This window comes from Euprymna scolopes, chromosome 7 (assembly GCF_053919585.1).
Source record: "Euprymna scolopes isolate OS-2025 chromosome 7, ASM5391958v1, whole genome shotgun sequence".
Taxonomy (NCBI): Eukaryota; Metazoa; Mollusca; class Cephalopoda; order Sepiida; family Sepiolidae; genus Euprymna; species Euprymna scolopes.
In genome coordinates, this window is record NC_136488.1 from 170,858,708 (window position 1) to 170,878,644 (window position 19,937).

General features: G+C 37.7%; 1 protein-coding gene across 1 annotated transcript in view; it reads right to left on the minus strand.

The window, feature by feature from the left end:
• Nucleotides 1–621: 621 nt before the first annotated feature.
• LOC145280143 (signal transducing adapter molecule 1-like) overlaps nucleotides 622–19,937 on the minus strand; it is a gene marked incomplete in the record, with an annotated part of 80,184 nt that continues 60,868 nt past the window's right edge. Inside the window, 4 exon segments of the mRNA XM_080131911.1 lie at nucleotides 622–1,340; nucleotides 2,252–2,478; nucleotides 6,973–7,171; nucleotides 19,022–19,076. Of these exon segments, the coding sequence (XP_079988037.1) occupies nucleotides 1,133–1,340; nucleotides 2,252–2,478; nucleotides 6,973–7,171; nucleotides 19,022–19,076 (689 nt within the window).

Consider the following 19,937-nt stretch of genomic DNA (forward strand, 5'->3'; position numbering starts at 1 on the left):
TTCATACATATTTTTCTTTTAAATTAAAGAGAAAAGTAAATATATTTCTTTACCAAATACAGAAATTCCTCTGTATAAAAGCTTTCGTATAAACATCCGACGTCTACAAATATCATCACCACAGTAAACGAATGTTGATTCACAAAACAGGAGTCATGGAATATTTTAATGAATGTAAACATGTGGCCAGGTGTATAATGCGCGTGTTTGTGTGTACGTAATATAATCGTTAGTTATTATTCTAAAAACCAGAAGTTATATTTAATTCACATTTTTTTTTTCTTTTATGATGTACATCTTACACGTGTTTCGGTGAATAGCAGACATCCACTGAAGAAGTTGTTTGATTCAACAAAACTAAACTCATTTAGTGGTTTTCCACTATTCAACAAAACGCGTGTAAGACTAGTTCATAAAAAAGAAAAACTTATGTGAATTAAATACATTTTCTGGTTTTGGAATGATAACTAATGAATGCGTGTGTGTGTGTGTGTGTGTGTGTGTGTGTGTGTGTGTGCGCGTAGAAAAAATAAAATGGACAAACCACTGCATATACGTATAAAAAAAAATTGCATTAAAAACATCAGTGGACTAATAATTTTTTTTTTTATTGAAAAAAAAAAAAAAAAAAAAAAAAATCAGAATAAAAGTTTTTTTTATTAGTCAACTGATATTTTTTTTTGTGATTTTGTCTTTTCTATTTTTTTTTGTTGTTTGCCCATTTTCCCATTTTATTTTTTCTCATACTTTCTGTCAGATTTTGTCATTATACGATTTTAAAAATCCTATGAATATTTTTGATTGTTTCTGTTGCATATTGGTGTTGGTCAGTACCATGACTCATGCCTTAGTGTTGATAAGCCTACACTTTTTCCCGTCTCGCATTTGCAGGCCACGCTTCCAATGGGAGCATATCACAGTACAAGAGATGCTGACAACAGCAATGCCCTCTCTCCCTTTCAGCTTCAACAAATGTCTCTTCGAAAAGAAAAGAATCGAGCCAGATGATTATTCGTTTGCTGCTGCAGATGCCTTTATTGGTTTGGGGTTCCTGCTGGCAGCAACATTCATTGATGATACTGACCAAACTCAACTGAAGCCGGAATTAAGAGGGCAATTGTGCCGTGTCGTATCACAAAAGCGGCTGAGGGGGTGGCGGTTGCTGGTAAATAACACCTCCAGCAGGGGCCACTACTCCAGCCACAGAGGAAGGTGGAAGTCCATAGCCAGTGTCCATGTTTGGCATGGCGATGTTGGTCATTGAAGGAGGAGTGTAATTTGAGGAGGGTGGGCCATAGTTACTCATCGACAGACTATTTGATGGTGCAGCAGGATTTACTCTGAAACACAAAACAAAGGACAAAATATTAGGTGGAGGGGAACAGACAAAAGTAAATATATTGGGAATTTGGAGGGAATCTTTAAAAATATACAAAAAAACTTGGAAATTTTTATGAATTCAAAAGTTTAAATTGCAAATATCATTAGAAAAAAAACAAACAAAAAAAAAAAAACAGACTTTGGATTAATCCTTATCCTCAAATGGTTTTATGCCTGGATAAATTGTGAATGATTAAAATATTTAAAAACAAATTTTTCAACTACAATCCTCATCAATTCACATTTCAACCTTCTTCAGGATCTTGATCACAATCAGCTCGTTGAACTTGGTAATCATTACATCGAAATCAACAATCTAATCTAAACAGGGTTTCAAATGAATCCTTTAGTTTATTCGTGGAGGTATTGTTGCTGGTTAGTTGCAGAAAAAGCTTAATTGTTTGTAAACGAATATTTTAATCACTTAACAAATACGTAACATATTTATTTTAATCACTTAAATAAGTAACATATTTATTTTAATCACTTAAATAAGTAACATATTTATTTTAATCACTTAAAAAAGTAACACATACAAATTCCCCTTTCTGTTCTTTTTGTCAAATGTTTCTCATTCATTTAAAACTATCGTTTTCACCTGATGAGATAATAGTTGAATGAGCCTTAGAGATCATTCTGTTAATTTTGTTTAAATGTATTTAGAAATGTTCCTTTAAACATATTCATTTAGCTTTTCTGCCTTTTCATCGACAATTCTAAAACGTACAAATAAAAATTTGCTGCTTTCAAGTGTACTGCAACAAGATCGATAAATACAGAAATTGCAAACAAAATTTCTTTCATTTCTAAAATACTTTTAACAAGATATGAACAGAAATTTCTCACAAAAAAATGATCGAATTATACAAACCCGTTATATGGTTGCTGTCCTGCAGATCCAACAATAGAATTACCATTCATGTTCTGAGCAGGGGCAGGTTGCTGGGCCATCATAGAGGCAGGCATTGGACCCTGGGCGCCAGGTGCAGTGTTACTATGCATTCCATGTGAAGGACCACTCACTGCTGCAGTTGCCGAAGGAGGAGGAGGAGGACCTTGAGCAGGATTTATATACTGAGCTGGATTGGCATATTGTTGCTGTGGACAGAACGAAATTAGCAAATTAGCAGATGTAAGCATTTTTAGATTCAACAGAAAATGATATTTGATATAAAAAAAAGGTTCAACCAAATAGTTTTATTTATTTATTTTACAAAAAAAATCATTTTAAAACAATTTTAAGCAATTAATGTAAAATCTTTAGCATTATAAGGCTGATCTCCAGTTTTTATTACTGTGGAGTTATCTGCCCTTTGTTTTTAAATAGGTTCACTTCTAGAACCCCCTCCCCATTCAAGTCGGGTTAAGTTGGCTTTTTTTCAATAGTCTCTATTACAACCACAATTTTTTTTTATTATTCAATTTTCACCCCAAACAAGGCACAGTACCATTTTGAAGTAGGGAGCTTCTATTGGAGACATAAGTTGCAGAGGCATTATGAAGGGAGGTGGGCAGCAAGATGTCTGTTCGCATTACACTTGAACTTCTGCATGTCAGTACAGTTAGGAAAACAGGATCCCGGAAGGGAATTCCGAAGTCTAGCAGTTCTGAGGAAGAAACTACTGGAGTAGAAGGCTTTCTTACATCTAGGGATCTCTACTGTGAAGGGGTGGGATTTAGCTGCTTGTCAGGTTTCTCAGAGATATTTACGTCGAGGGGGTACAAGTGCTTGTAGTTCATCAGAACATTCACCATTAAAATACTTGTAGAACAGGCAGAGGGATGCAACATTTCATCGATGGGACAGAGGCTGACGCTTTGATGACAATTCAGGACCTATCAGGTTGGCGACTCTCTTTTGAACCCTGTCAAGGAATGAGAGATTGTAGTCGATCACAAATATGACAACAATACTCCATACGTGGGCGAAAGATGGCCTTATGCCTGAAAGTATCCTGTACCTCTATAAGTAACTTTCTAGCACAGTAGAGAGAGCCCACCTTCTTCGCAGCAGGCTTGGCAATGCTCTCAATGTATCTGTTCCAACTCATGTTGCCTGTGAATGTTAGGCTGAGGAGTTTATGGTCGAGAAGATTTTCTGTAATTATTGAAGTAAACAAGGTTAGTCTTGACAGCATTGAATGTTACCATCCATTTTTGTTCCTATTACTTTCGCCTTAACATAAATATCAATCATCGTTTAATTTAGAACCAATGTAATTTGCATGATTAACCCATCTGACTTATTTTTCGCCATTCCTTCAGATCCAGGGCAAGTTGGTTGATGGACGCCTAACTTTTGAGAAATGTCCAATCAAAAGCATTTTCTCTTCACCTTCTCTTTGCCGTCTAACATACCCTCAAAGCATAACTTTGATACAGCAGCGGTTCATTGTTTGACATGGCCAAAAAGTTTAAGGGTTTTACTTTTGATTTTATCAAATAGAGGGGGGTAGGGAAGTAGGTTGACAGTAGGTGGATATTTTTTTTTTTTTTTGATCAGGCGATGTCCTGTAAAGAAACAAATTGAGGTGTTTCAAAATCACATAATCACGTAATTTTGGGATATTTAGGTCAAAATCGCAGAAAGGTAAGAAAAAAAAAAAAAATTATCAAACTTTGATTCATTGTAGAGGCTCACTACTTGACCCACATTGTAGCTAATGAAGTTTCGCATTTGTATGGTTTCAAGGAATTCACGCTCAAAGTTTGGACAAAATTTCAACTTCCAATTATGATTTTTTTTTTTTAAATAACAGTAACCACCATTCAACATTTCATTGTTTTTATCATCGTTTGCAGGGCATCACTTTATGGATACTTCATCTGATATGAAGTTGTAAAACGCAGTAAACATCTACACCATCACGCACAGATATCTAGTTGACTGGCAAGTGATTATTGATTATCGTAGGAAAAAAAAAATCTTTAATTTTCTTTGATATGAATTGAACAAAAAAATTTTTTTTTAATTAAAAATTAATTAAAAATTTTTTTTTTTAAATAATTGAAAATAATTTTTAAAAATTAAAAAAAAAGAAGAAAAACATTAGGATTCTTCCGACTGCAGTTCTCATCTTGAGTGTGATTTTCATGTTTCGGTTGATGTAACCTTCCAACCTTCTTGTTGACTTCTGGAATTTTCTGTTGACTTCAAAAATCCAAACGAGGGTGGAATACTCTTATTCCATCAAGACTTCTACTCAGTTATGGCTAAGTAATTCACTATCATATTTTTTTTATCATTTGCAATAAGGATTGAACCTTCAACTTTCAGGATTGTAACTTTTACAACTTTTTTTTTTTTTTTACAAGGTGGTGACCACTTATCAAGGCCTGGAAGCCACTTGGGGATAAGGGTTATTGCGTGTACAGTGCGTGTTGAAATTTGATAAAGTGTCTTACTTAAGGGGGCGGTTCATCAGGAATTTGTTTTTGTTAGACTTGAAGACATCCAGGTTGTAGTCAGGTGGGAAACAGGCAAACGGAACAGAGTTCCACTAGCATGCACTTCTAAGAAAGAAGCTTTGTTCATGGAATCTACATTTGAGTTTTGGCACAGAAAAGTGGGGAAAATTTTTGACAGTGGTTTCAGCTAGACGGGTGTTTTTCGTGAAAGATTGGCGAGGGGGGAACCAGGGATTGGAGCTCAGATGAGCACTTGCCAAAGTAACGATAAAACAAAGACAAGCTTGCAATGTCTCTCCTGTGGGAGAAAGGTTGCAGGGAAGAGAAAAAGGCATCCCTCACTAAATCACAAAGTCTATTTTGTACTCTGTCAAGGCAGGATAGCAGCTCCTGCCCAGATATGGCAGCAGTATTCCATCCTTGGACGTACTTGGCTTTTATATAGATAGAGAATTGCATCAGTAGTGAGATATCTTCTGGAGCGGTAGAAGGATCTGACCATTTTTCTAGTGACCTTGGCAACAGATTTGATGTACGTGTTCCATTTCAGGTCAGGAGTAAAGGTCAAGCCCAGAAGTTTATCAAAACATGGGGCTTCCCCTAGACGAGAGAGAGCCATCCATTTCAATTGATGCCAGACGGGAATCTGGGTGTTGATGATGTAAAGATAGGAGCTTGGTTTTAGATGCATTAAAAGTAACCAGCCACCTCTTCCTCCACTGTACCATGTGCTCAAGATCAGAGGAGAGAGAATCAGAGAGAACATCATCATTTACGGCCTTTGATGTGTTGCCATAGATGGTCGTGTCATCAGTATAGATGTCAACGAATGATTTAAGTATGTGTTTTGGGAGACAGGATGTGGTCAATTTTCTCAGACATGCTCTTAAAGAGAGTAACTCCGCTGTTGTGGGGGCGATAGAGAACAAATATAAATGCAGTGGTGTAAGCAATAGCAACCCTGAAGCACATATAAGGTAAATTAGGGTCTTCACTGGCGATATCCCTACCACATGGAAAACCATCTTTAATGTAGGCACATATTCCATGCCCATGGCGATCTTGGGGGTCAGATTTAGATGTTAAGTTAGAGTATCCTTTAATTATGAACTTGTCTAGGGAAGTGGTTGGCCCTATGCCAGTTTCGCTTAGGAAGAATATGTCCGGTTTTCTCTCCTGTAATTGGGTTTCAGCCTCTGGAAGGTTGGAACGTAGACCCCTGATGTTGGAGGAGGAGACATGGTAGTAGAGGTCTACGTTGGAGGATGGGGTTCTAGGTTTATTGGTGATGTTTTTCTGGAGATATTTCGATTTGAGATTTGTGGAACAGGTCGATAGACCTGATTAGAACTGGACAGAGAGGGAAAGCAGGACAGAAAAAGACAGGAAATTTTTTTTTTTTTTTGTAGCACATGATAAGGTAACTCCGTAACAATTACCCACTAGTATGGCATCGAGAGGCCCCACCAGAAGCTACTGCATGGTCCAGAATCCATTCACCAGATGGCAATACAGCAGCCCCAGTACTTTGTACCTGCTGATAGGACAGCCTCCTTAGTAGTTAATCCAAGGTTCGGGTCCCTGACTATCAGGCGGATAATGTCAGCCCAGATGAAAAGTTTACCTCCAACACCCTTACTAGTGACATGACCACAAGGATAGACATAGAAACAAATTTTCCGACATCTCAGGCTACTGTTCACAAAGTACTGCCGTCCTGGAAAGCAGCTTTTTCTTTACCCTTTGTCAGAAAAATCACCCATTAGAAATGAGGACTGAGGGACAAATAAGGAGAAGCTAGAGTAACGAGAGCTGCCGATAACACATCCACAATGCGTTGTCTACTCTCCAACTGAATTTACCAAGTACTTTATCCATTGCACCACAGGTTCTTGCTACCCCTATGGACTAAATAAAGACTTCTGTTCAAAATTCCGTAAAGACTTCCCAAGTTTGACAAAGAATCCAGAGTTCAAAAAGATCACCTGAAGAAGGTCGGAGATTACATCGATCGAAACGTTGTGAAAATCACACTCAAGATGAGAACACTAATCCTGAGAACACTAATCCGATGAATCCAAATAGGAATAATCAATCCTCATCTAAAAATTTTCAAAATTGTAAAAATAAAAAGATGAAAAAAAAAAAATAAAAAGGAAAGAATAAAAAAACATGTTATCTTACTGGTGGATGTCCAGATGGAATATAAGTCGGAGGTGTTTGCTGCTGCTGTTGCTGCTGTTGTGGTGGTGGTGGTGGCATCTGGTGAGGGCCTGATTGATGAGGCGGCATATAAAATCCGGGATTTTCCTTCATCAGATTGTGATACATTTGTAAGGCATCCATCACTTTAATATTTAATTCAACTAAACTTGCATGTTTTCTGGAAAAAAAACAAAACAAAAGAACTATAAATAATAATCAAACATATGAAGTTATTAAGTGGAATTTCCAAGTCAGACCCAGATAGCATTTAAGCTGACAAAAAAAAAAAAAATCAAATTCTGACTAGCCAATTTTTGTTTGTTATTGTTGTACCATGTTATTGGCAATATAATAACACCATAATTTATTTTTAAAATGACTTAGCACAATTCAGACAACTGTTATATATAAAACAATTTTGAATAAGCACTTAATAAAAATCAGCAAATTTTAAATTAAAGAATATAATACAAGTCATCTACCTAAAGTTTAAAACTGTTCAAACAAATAAAATTAAAAACAAAAATGACTTCATACCATCCCGGGTAACGCTGGATAGATACAATTAGTAAATTATAAATGGAAAATCATCATTTTATTTGGTTATTGCCGTTGGTCAATAGATTTCAGTTGCCAAGGTTGGCACTTTTGAGGGTTGATTCCGTTCAAATTCCATCGACAATCCTTATTGATGGTTTGTATCTAAGTTTTCTTCGGTCGTCCAACTTTCTACTGAGCTTACACTTTAAAGTCTTTGTCTTTTCTCATCTGAGTCGTTCACCTCAGCATGATCAAACCAATGTAATCGACTGATTGTCAAGCGTTCATCAAGCTTTGGTATATCCAACCTCACACTAAAAAAAGTATCAGAGCTGTGTTATACTGGGTTTGAACCGACTCACCACTGTATATCCATCGTTTACATTGAACATGGCTTGAGTGAGCATTAACACACACCACTCCATAGGCATGTTTTGCTTTTAACAATTTTATGGCAGATTGAATCTTTTTTTAAAGACGAGTCTTTATTACTGAAACATCACTGTAATCATTTCAGTGCATGCATTTAACTGAATACAAGTTGCTTATTCATAGGTGTGAAGAAATTGCAGATTCTCGTTTCTATTTTTTATGGAAAGAAATAAGAATGATACGATGGTTGTATAATTTGAGTCTTAAAGACAGGATTAAATTTGATGATTCGAGAAAGATGAAATCTGAACAATATTGAGAAATGCATGCAAAAGAGTAGACTTTGATGGTATGGTTACATTGAAATAATAGATAAAAGGTTAGTAAATATAGAACAGTTGAGGTCACAGTTCAGATGAGAGGAAATGAAAAATGAATTTGGGAGAAAAAAGAGAAATAAAGGCCTGGCTTCAGATAAGTTAGTTTTAAAATCAATTTTTCTAAAAGCTGCCCACGCCAGCATGTAAAACAGGTGTTAAATCAATTACTGTTGAGTGTTGAGACTGTATGCGCAAATACACACACGCAGGCAATTGGCAAAGTAAAATAACTGACATCGCCGGAGGTGAATAGATAAAGTTTATCTCACAGCTGCCAGGATTAAACACCTGAAAGAGAACAGGTTGATATAAACAAGTGAGGCATCAGAGAGAAGGGAGTTAAAGAGCGACGGTGATCCAGGAGTTACATTGCTGCACTGTGTCTCGCTGAAATCCATCCACCTCCTGCTTCCTACTCCTGCAGGCAGACTGAAGCATGCAACACAAAGCAAGAAATAAACAAGTGTTTTATATTTTTTTTATCAATTTTTTTGTTACGAGTTCTTCTTTCTTGGCTGGCGAGAAACTGCTATTTGTTCAAAACCAGCTACATCACAATATGATGATCATCAGTTTTAACGTGTACACAAAGATAATGGCACACGCTCGACTGAGCTCCAATCTCGAATTTCTACTTGTAAGACATTCGCAACAAGAACTCATGTGAACATTTTTTCCATGTGAATTACATCAAATGGAAATTTTATGAATAGAATTTCCTACTAAAAACTTTCCATCTGTTTGATTGATTGATTGATTGATTGGTTTTACGGCATATCAACCTATGTGGTCATTTAATGTCGGAGTCCTTTTTTTTTTTTTTTAACTTTTTTATTGGGAGGGGGGGAATGACTTTTTCAGCCTTTCCTCCCTTTTTTTATAAAATTGAACTAAGAAATTAAATGTTGTATTCATACATGGATGTGTATATTTGGATGACTTTAAATTTCCTTAAATTTTCTTATATAAATTTACTTTCCTTAGGTATGCTAGAATATTTGCTGAGTTGACCTTTTCAAAAAGGTCTTCCATATTGCTTTCTGTATAATATAATTTTCTAGTTGGGGCAAGGTCATCACACCCAACTAGGATATGTTTTACTGTGAGTGTCTCCTGGCATGGGATGCACTCTGGCGCCGATTCTCCATTTAGTATATAAGAATGAGTAAAGTTGGTGTGTCCTATGCGCAGCCGAGTCAGTATCACATCTTCTCGGCGTGATCTCTTGATGTCCGGACATCGTTCCTTAAGTTCAGGTTTGATTGAGTATAATTTGTTGCCCTCTTGCTGACTCCACCGCAGTTGCCATTTTTCCTGTATGTATGCTCTTATCTGGGGTCTAAGATCAGTATGTGGAATCTTAAAATTGTCAGTTGGAAGGTGAGAAGATCTTTTTGCAGCTGTATCTGCCCTGTCATTGCCTTTGATCCCCACATGGCTGGGGATCCAGACAAGAATAATGTTTTTAGTAGTTGAAAGGATATTGATTTTTTCTATTAATTTTGTTGTTAGTGGATTTTCTTGTTTTTGATTTTGTATAGATAATAGGACTGATAGAGAATCTGTGAGAATGATGAAGTTTTTGGTGGTTTCCTCTGAAATTATGTTGAGTGCTAGATCGATAGCTATAGTCTCTGCAGTGAATATAGATGCTTCATTTTGAAGATTTCTCTTCATTGTGGTTTTATGGTACATTGCTGCACATCCAGTGTGATTGTTGCTTTTAGACCCGTCTGTGTAGATAAAGGTGTAGTCTGAATATCATACTTTTAAATGTTGAAGTTCGTCGTGGTATTCAATAGGGTTTGTGGTAGATTTGGACTTTTTGTTTAGGTTGAGTTTTATTTCAACTTGTTTCATGGTCCATGGGGGTGTTTTAGGCAGTATGAAGTTGTGAATGCTGGAGATTGGAATTTTCGATTCTTCAATGCTTTCCTTCATTCGGAGCCCGAACGTTTTGATAGTTTTTCTTCTCATGTTAAAGAGTTCTTCATATTTAGGATAGAAGGTACATTGGTATGCAGGGTTGTTTGGGCAAGACTTCAGTTTCAGTAAATATTGAAGGGCTAACTTTTCTCGCCTTAGATCTAGTGGGGGTTCGTGTGCTTCCGTGTATAGACTGTTCACGGGGGAAGTTCTGTATGCTCCTAGGGCCAATCTTAGGCCAGTATGGTGAATAGGGTCTAGGCTTTTTATATATGATGTTCGGGTTGATCCATATATGAAACAACCGTAGTCTAGCTTTGAGCGGACTAGTGCTCTGTAAAGTTTAAGGAGTGTTTCCCTGTCTGCACCCCAATCGGTATGTGCTACCACTCTCAGAAGATTTACAGCTTGGTTACATTTTTTTTTCAGATAGTTTATGTGTGGGATGAATGTTAACTTTTTGTCAAATAAAATCCCTAAGAATTTGTACTGGTCAGTAACTGGTATGGGCATTCCTCCCATGGTTAGGACAGGATCATTATGCATGTTCTTTAGTTTGCAGAAATGCATGCATTTCGTTTTTCTTTTGGAGAATCTAAATCCATTCTCTTCCGTCCATCTCATTACTTTGTTTAAGCACAATTGAAGCTTCCTTTCTATTATAGATATATATCTAGATCTACAGCATATTAGGAAGTCATCCACATATAGGGAGCAATCTACCCCAGGGTTAAGGTTTTTTACAATGTTGTTAATTCGGATACTGAACAGGGTCACTGACAGTATACTCCCTTGAGGTACTCCATTCTCTTGTTCTTTCAAGTCCGAGAGAGCTGTGCCAACCTTTATTCTGAACCGTCTATTTTTTTAAAAATTTTCCATAAAAATTGGCATTCTGCCTTTTAGTCCAAGCGCCTTCAGATCCCTTGTAACACCGTACTTCCACACAGTATCGTAGGCTTTTTCCATGTCAAAAAACACTGCTGTTAAATGTTCTTTCCTTACAAAGGCTTCTCTGATGAAGGTTTCAAGTCTGACTATGTGGTCTATTGAACTTCGGTTTTTCCTGAATCCTGTTTGAAGTTCTGTAATAAGATTCTCTGTTTCCAGGAACCAGATTAGTCTTTTGTTTATAATCCTTTCCATGGTCTTACAAATGCAGCTTGTTAGAGCTATTGGCCTGAAATTCAATGGATCTGAGATGTTACTTGATTGGGATTGGATGTTTGAGTTTTCAGATTTGGGGATTGGTATTATTGTGGCCTCTTTCCAGGTCTCGGGTACGTTTCCACTGGACCATATAATATTGAAAATTTCAAGTAGGTATTTCATTGAGGTTTCTGGAAGTTTTTTGAGGATTTCATATGGAATTTCATCGGGCCCTGTAGCTGTGTCATGGGATTTGGTTAGCGATTCTTTTAATTCAGGCAAGGTAAGAGGTTGGTTGTATTTTTCAGTATTTTGTGATTTAAATAGAATTTTCTTTTTCTCTTCCTTTTCTCTAATCTTTTTGAATTTCTCTGTTTGTCTGTCACATGATGAAATTTTTGATAAATTATCTGCCAGGTTATTGGAAATGTCTTTTTGATCGGTGTATATTTTGTTGCCTTTAGAGATGTGGGATATTGGTGTACTACTACACTTTCCTTCTATTTTCCTCATCATGTTCCAAACTGTTTTCGCCTTGGTATTCACATTAATTTTGGATATATAATTTCTCCAGGTTGTTCTTTTGGATTCCTTTATGATTCGTCTGGCTTTTGCTCTGTTGTTTTTGAAGAAATCCAGATTTTCGCTTGTTGGATACTTTTCGAATTTTCTCAAGGCAGCTCGTCGAGCTCTGATGGCTTTTCTGCATTCTTTTGTGAACCAAGGTTTGTTGTGATTGTTGGTTTTGGTTGTTTTCGGTATGGTATTATTTGCTATGTTTGTGAGTGTTTTAATGAAGTAGTACAAATGGTCATCTTCATCATTCTTTTCGATAATTAATTGGTTTTTGCACTGTTCCTGGAAGTCTTCCCAATCCGCTTTATGTAGGTTCCATTTGGGTGTTTTTTGTTCAGTGCTAGTACTTAGACTTTCCAGGATGATTGGGAAATGATCACTCCCACAGGTGTCATTGTGTACTTTCCAGTCATAGTCCATATATATGGAAGGATCACATAAGGTAAGGTCAATGGCGGTGAAAGTACCTGTTGCTGGGTACATATAGGTGTAGTTTTGATTATTAAGGAGGCATAGATTATTTTTATTTATTATGTTTTCTATTTCTTTTCCTTTTTTATTTGTTTCTTTACTTCCCCATATTACATTGTGACTGTTGAGATCTCCTAGTAGAAAAAAGGGTTTAGGGAGTTGTTTTATTAATTGAGTTATCTCAGTTTCGTTGATTGTATCTTTTGGAGGGATGTATATTGAGCAAAGTGTTATAGTTCTATGTAGAGTCACTGAAACTGCAATTGCTTGCAAGTTTGTGTTTATATTTGTCTTTGAGGGACTTCATTCTTCACAAGTATTGATGTGCCTCCAGAAGCTCTGTCCGTATCTTTATTTATGTAGTTGTAAGATGTGTAGTGTTTTATGTTGATGGTATTATTTTCTTTCAGAAAGGTCTCCTGTAGACAGACAAGTGCTGGGCTCATATTTGTTATTAATAATGTGAGTTCATTTTGGTTTGCTTTTATCCCTCTGATATTCCATTGTAATATTTTGTTCATCATTTGGAATTGTGTTCAACTTCCATCGTCTCCAATCCCTCAAATCTATTTTCTGTCGGAGTCCCTGTTCGAGATATAGATCGGGATCTTTCTTTTCCTGTTTTTGTTTGTTTTTTTTTTTGTCTGGGGGGATTTTTGATTCTTTTCTGGCTTGTGATGTGTTTGATGGTTGTTCGGTTGTTTTTGTAGAAATGGTTTGTGGTTTTGTTTCTTTTTGTGGTTCAGTAGTGTCTTTACTTATTATCCTTGGATTGGTTGCAGACATTGCACTATTCATTTTCCTCATTTCTTCTAATAGTTCTTTCATTTCCTTTATTAGTTTGCTTAGGACATCAATTTTCTTGTCAGTTGTATCCGTTACATGTATATGACCATTTTGATTGTTGATTGGATTAGTTTTTTTTGTTGCATCTGCATATGTTTTAGTTTCAATGATTTTCCTGGCCTCTGGGTAGGATATATTCTTTATATGTTTTAGTTTGGTCACTTCTTTTTCTCTTTTCCATATTTCGCAATATCTAGAGCCAGCGCCATGGTTTCCCAGGCAGTTGGCACACTTGAAATCTTTTCTGCAGTCAATGTGTGGGCCACTTTCTCCACATCTTCCACACACTGGTAATCGTGTGCACCGATCTTGATGGTGTCCAAACTTCTGGCACTTGAAGCATTGGAGGGGGTTTGGAATATAAATTTCTACATTTATTTTCATATATCCGACTTTCACTTCTTTGGGTATGGTGAGGGAATCGAAAGTTAGTATATATGTATTGGTATCGTGACTGGCCGATTGGTCGGATCGGGCCTCTCCGACCGCCCGTCTAATCGAAGTAAGGGCCAAAGTAATGTGTTGCGGTGCCTAAACTTCTATGTATCCTGGTTTAGGTTCGCTCAATCACCAGGATCACGTCCTAAGACTTTATGGGTAGCAACCCACGGCTAACTGGTTGCCCCATTGAGGGATTTTTACCCTCTGCAGGGGGACAGTCGGTTTGTTCTCATGCCCTACCGACAGGGCAAAAAAATAAATAAATAAATAGATAATTTAATAGAATATATTTGTTTTACTTTTTCTTTCTTTTTTTGTTGTTTCTTTTCCTTTTTAAAATCTGTTTCTATTTAACCCATAGTTGGGACCCTAACAGGTACTACCACTCCGGGTCAGGGTGGACCTGGGAGCAATGGCAATTAAGAGGTGGCTCCACACTCCCCAAGCCCGTAAGCTGGACCTCACCATCGGATGTAGTTTAAGGTCATATCCAGGACCGGGAGTAAGGTAGGAAAAAATAAAATAAAAAGGGGGGGGGGAATAGGCTGTTGTTTTTGTTTTTGGTTTTGCAGAACATAATTAAGTTTTACAAAAAAGATCAGAAAACAAAAAAAAACGTCAATGTAGGTGCATTTCGTCTCAGGAAGCCACAGGGCAGCCTGATCTGGTAGCACCAGCTTTCCATCTGTAACATGTTACAACGGGACTAATTCTCTGTAGAATACAACATAGTCTTCCTCAAATCTAACGTTAAAGACTCGTCATAATCAAATTCTGTTCATTTTCGTTCAATTTAAAATTCGTTTCACATGCTGCCATGCGTTGAACAACTTTTATAAATTGACGTTGAATCCTCTCATAATATATACAACATTATCAAGTTGACAAATCGGTTCTCATTAGATCACCAAAGTTAAGCAATGTTGAGCCCAGTCAGTACAAGATGGGTGACCATTTGGGAATACCAAGTACTGTATGTAGAAGGACATTGACACTTCCCTGCAAGAATTGCAAAACATAACGTTGTTATCTTCCCTGATCAAAACATACATGTGACTGGAAATCGCTTGTGAATTTGATATTTCCATGAAACTCCCTCCTTTGGAGGAAGTTGGTTCAACCGTCTAGGATGAATGCTGCTGCTGTCATAACACAATAAGTGACAATCTTAACATTTATTCCTCGAGTAGTTTTTAGCTTTGATAAATAATAAAGCGTAAAAAAAAAAATCTGATAGGATTTTTTTTTTTTTTTTTTTTATTTATTTTTTTTTTTTATTCAATTTTCACCCCAAACAAGGCACAGTGCCACTTTGAAGCAGGGGGCTACTATTAGGGAATTAATTAGCGGGGTCATTATGAAGGGAGAAGAGTAGAAAGATGTTTGTTAACATTACACTTGAACTTCTGCAATCATTGCAGTTGGGAAAGCAGAATCCCGGAAGGGAGTTCCAAAGACCCGCAGTTCTGGGGAAGAAACTATTGGAGTAAAAGGCTTTCTTGCACCTAGGGATCTCCACTGTAAAGGGATGAGACTTAGTAGCTTGTCGGGTTTGTCGGAGGTAGTTACGTCGGGGAGGTACAAGTGTTTGCAGTTCGTCAGAGCATTCACCATTAAAGTATTTGTAGAACAGGCAGAGGGGATGCAACATCTCGTCGATGGGACAGAGGTTGAAGCCCAGATGACAGTTCAGGACCTATCAGGTTTGCGACTCTTTTTTGAACCCTGTCCAGGAGCGAGAGACAAGCAGCAGATGCACCAGCCCAGATGTGACAACAGTACTCCATACATGGGCGAATGGTTGCCTTATAGAGGTATAGGATACTGGCAGGCGTAAGTAGTTTTCTAGCACGGTAGAGGGAGCCAACCTTCCTTGCAGCAGCCTTGGCAATGCTCTCAATGTATCTATTCCAGTTCATATTCCCTGTAAACGTTAGGCCGAGGAGTTTAAAAGAAGTACTTTCAGGCAATGTGTTCTTGGCCATTGCTATTGGTGGTAGAGAAGGTTTCTTGTAGTTATTTGAACATGGCTGTGACTAATCTGAAAGTTGAATGATAAGACGCATCTTTTTTTAACAAGGGAATCACCAATTATCAAGACCTAAAGGCCACTCAAGGTTAAGGGTTAATGAATTTAAGGTGGTAGTGTAGTAAATGTAATGGCGTTAGGTAGAACTTGATTATATAAGGGGATGGTTCAACAAGAACTTGTATACATTTGACTTGAAGGTGACGATATTGTAGTCGTCCGGGAAGCAGGCCAGTGCAACAGTGTTCTACAAATGGGCAGTTCTAGCAAAGAAGCTTTGTTCATGAAATCTGCGTTTAAATTTAGGCACAGATAGAGAATAGTGGTTGTAGCTAGTCAAGTTTTTGTAAAAGTTCAGCAAGGGGGAGGGATCATAGATTGGAGCTCAGACAAGTACTTGCCATAAAAATAATGATGTAGCAGAGACAGGCTCACAACGTCTCTTCTGTGAGAAAGAGGTTGCAGAGAAGCGAAAAAGGCATCACTTATAGGTTTGGAACTATGATTTCTAACTTTATCTGTGCCGGCGTTTGTCTTTGCAACTCACTGGAATTCAAAGTTGTGGACGGTATAAATCATTCATTTTCTAAAAGATCCTGCGTTGAATTTAAGAATTAATGTGATAAACATGTCATCAGATGGCCTTCCGTTACTACGACTGAAATTCTCTCCAGTCTGACATGATCACAGCAATAACAACACCTGTGTGTAGAATGATATCTGAGAAAAAATGATTTTGAATCAATTATCAGTAAAAATGGTTACAGAAGAATCAGCCTCCTAGACCTTTTTCTCTCAACTTCCCCTGAGCTATGTTCATGTTCCGTTCATTCTCCTCTAGGATCCTCCGACCACTCCGTCGTATCAGTTAAGATAAAAACAAAATGTCAGAAGCCCCCAGACGTACCCCGTACTGTATGGCTGACTGGGATAGCTTCCGTACATTCATATCTGATTTACCTCTGCACTCCATGTTTAAAAAGGAAGTGTCCTCTATAGTATCAGATCTGACCAGATGGTTAATTTTAGGCATAGACCAATTCATACCATCTAAAAAATTCCAACAAAAACCTAACAGCCAGCTATGGTTCTCCCCAGAATGTGCTGCTGCTATCATGCACAGAAATCACTTTTTCCATAGCTACACACGTAATAGATGCACTGTGACTAAAGCTGCTTTCAGGACTGCCAGCAACTACTGCAAAAGAGTAATAAAAAATGCAAAAGAGCTATATGCCCAGTCTGTTAAATCCAAGGTAGCTGATCAGCGGCTTGGTTCCCACCAGTTTTGGCAAATAACAAATAGGATCCTGAACAGAAGTGTGTGTTCTATCCCAACCATTATCAATGGCCCAGAGGTCATCTCGTCAGCGTCAGACAAGGCCAAACTATTTGCCAAGAACTTTGCAGCTAATTCTACCCTATGCGACGAAGGCCATCAACTCCCCATATTTCCTCCTATAACACAGAACAAGCTAGGTAACATACAAATATCCGTGCATGAGGTCGCCAAGCTAATCAAGAACCTAGATTCCAGTAAAGCAACTGGCCCTGATGGCATCTCAATTATAGTGTTAAAAAAGCTTCAACCAGAACTTGCTCCCATACTTACGAAACTATTTAAGCGCTGCCTTAAGGAGAAGTGCTTTCCGACTCACTGGAAGACCTCATCAGTTTGCCCTGTATTTAAGAATTCAGGTGATAAATCATCTCCCTCTCAGTACAGACCGATAAGTCTCCTGTGTGTTATGAGTAAGTTGCTGGAATCCATATTAAATAGAGAAATAGTCAACCACCTCAGCAGGAATAACCTTCTTAGTGACGCACAATATGGTTTCCGCTCTGCAAGATCTACCGCAGATGTGCTGATGGTTATATCCCACATGATAAGTGAATCTCTTGACAAAGGCTTCCTTTCTAGGGCAATTGCTCTTGACATATCAAAGGCCTTTGACAAGGTATGGCATAAGGGTCTACTTCACAAGATTTCCAGCTACGGTATAACGGGAAATGTTTTCTCAATCATTAAATCATTTCTCTCCGATAGGCTCATAAGAGTAGTGGTAGATGGACAAAAATCGGAGGCCTGCAATATAAATGCTGGAGTCCCTCAAGGATCAATCCTGGGCCCAACTCTCTTCCTGATCTACATCAATGACCTCCCTAAACACATACTTAAATCATTCGTTGACATCTATGCTGATGACACGACCATCTACGGCAACACATCAAAGGCTGTAAATGACAAAGTTCTCTCTGATTCTCTCTCCTCTGATCTCAAGCGCGTGGTTCAGTGAGGGGGAGATGTGGCTGGTTACCTTTAATGCATCCAAAACCAAACTCCTATCCTTACATCATCAACGCTCTGATCCCCATCTGGCATCAATTGTGATGGATGGCTCTCGTCTGGGTGAGGCCCCGTGTTTTGACAAGCTTCTGGGTTTGACCTTTACTCCTGATCTGAAATGGAACACGTACATCAAGTCTGTTGCCAAGGTCGCTGGAAAGATGGTGGGATCCTTCTACCGCTCCAGAAGATATCTCACTACTGATGCAATTCTATATCTATATAAAAGCCAAGTACGTCCAAGGATGGAATACTGTTGCCATATCTGGGCAGGAGCTGCTAAAAACAGCCTATCCTGCCTTGACAGAGTACAAAATAGACTTCGTGGCTTAGTGGGAGATGCCCTTTTCTCTACCCTGCAACCTCTCTCCCACAGAAGGGACGTTGCGAGCCTATCCTTGTTTTATCATTATTTCCATGGCAGGTGCTCGTTTGAACTCCAATCTCTGGTCCCCCCTTGACAATCTTTCACGAAAAACACCCGTCTAGCTGAATCCACTGTCAAAAATTTCCCCCACTCTATATCTGTGCCTAAATCAAAACGCGGATTCCATGAACAAAGCTTCTTTCTTAGAACTGCACGCCTGTGGAACTCTGTTCCGTCTGCTTGCTTCCTACCGGACTACAACTTGGATGTCTTCAAATCCAACGTTAACAAATTCCTAATGAACCGCCCCCTTAAGTAAACACTTCATCAAATCTCCACACTAACGTACTGTACTTGCAATAACCCTTATCCCTGAGTGGCTTCCGGGCCTTGATAAGTGGTGATCACTGTAAAAAAAAAAAAAAAAAAAAAAAATCCTTGTGGAAACAACCGCCTTACATATGTTACTGTAATGGTAAAAACTTGTGGCTAAAAAGTGGCACAAACTTCGATATAAATGATGTTTAACTTTTTGGATGACTGGATGAATTGTCGGTCTAAATAAAAAAAAAAAAGAAACTCACCTGTCAATTCGTTCGAGTTCTGCATCTATGAGTGGTCCCATCACTTTGCATTGTTCTGAAAAAAAAAAAAAAAAAAAAAAAAAAAAAAATGAAATTCAAGAGAAGACATTGTTACGATTTGTAGATAAACGAAATGATTAAAATATCAGATTGATGAGATATAATCTGCCGACAACAATGTATGTTATGTATGTTTAAAATGTGCGTTGATAAAGTCAATAGAAATTAGTGAGTTAGCTGTGATCAAAGTTAATAAAATTGAACAAAGTTATCCGTCCAGCACAGCCGTAGCCGAGATTGAACTCACTACACAAGTTCGTAGTGTAATTCAAATCTTGTCGGTAACTGAATATTTGATGCTTTGCTAGGGCTATCAAGGGTATTTTTTATTGTGACACCATCAGTAGATGGGGTACCTACCACGGTTTAAGAGAGTCCCATCTACCCTCAAGAGAAGGATAGACCACGCCAGTTTCTCAACCTGATATTTTACCTCGTGGTACATGTAGCGCCTCGCTTTCACAAATGGTAACCCATCTGGTACTGGCCAGGCTCAACATTGCTTAACTTCAGTGATCTGACAAGAACCAGTGTGTCAATGTTATTGTACCGTATAAAGTTAGAAAAATATAATTTTTAAAGAATGGTGAAAAAAACAAAAAAAAAAAAAAAAAAGGGGTGAAAAAAAAAAGTGAAAAAAAAAAGGTGAAAAAAAAAGGTGAAAAAAAAAAGGTGAAAAAAAAGGTGAAAAAAAAAGGTGAAAAAAAAAGGTGAAAAAAAAAAAGGTGAAAAAAAAAAAGGTGAAAAAAAAAAAGGTGAAAAAAAAAAAGGTGAAAAAAAAAGGTGAAAAAAAAAAGGTGAAAAAAAAAAGGTGAAAAAAAAGGGTGAAAAAAAAGGGTGAAAAAAAAGGGTGAAA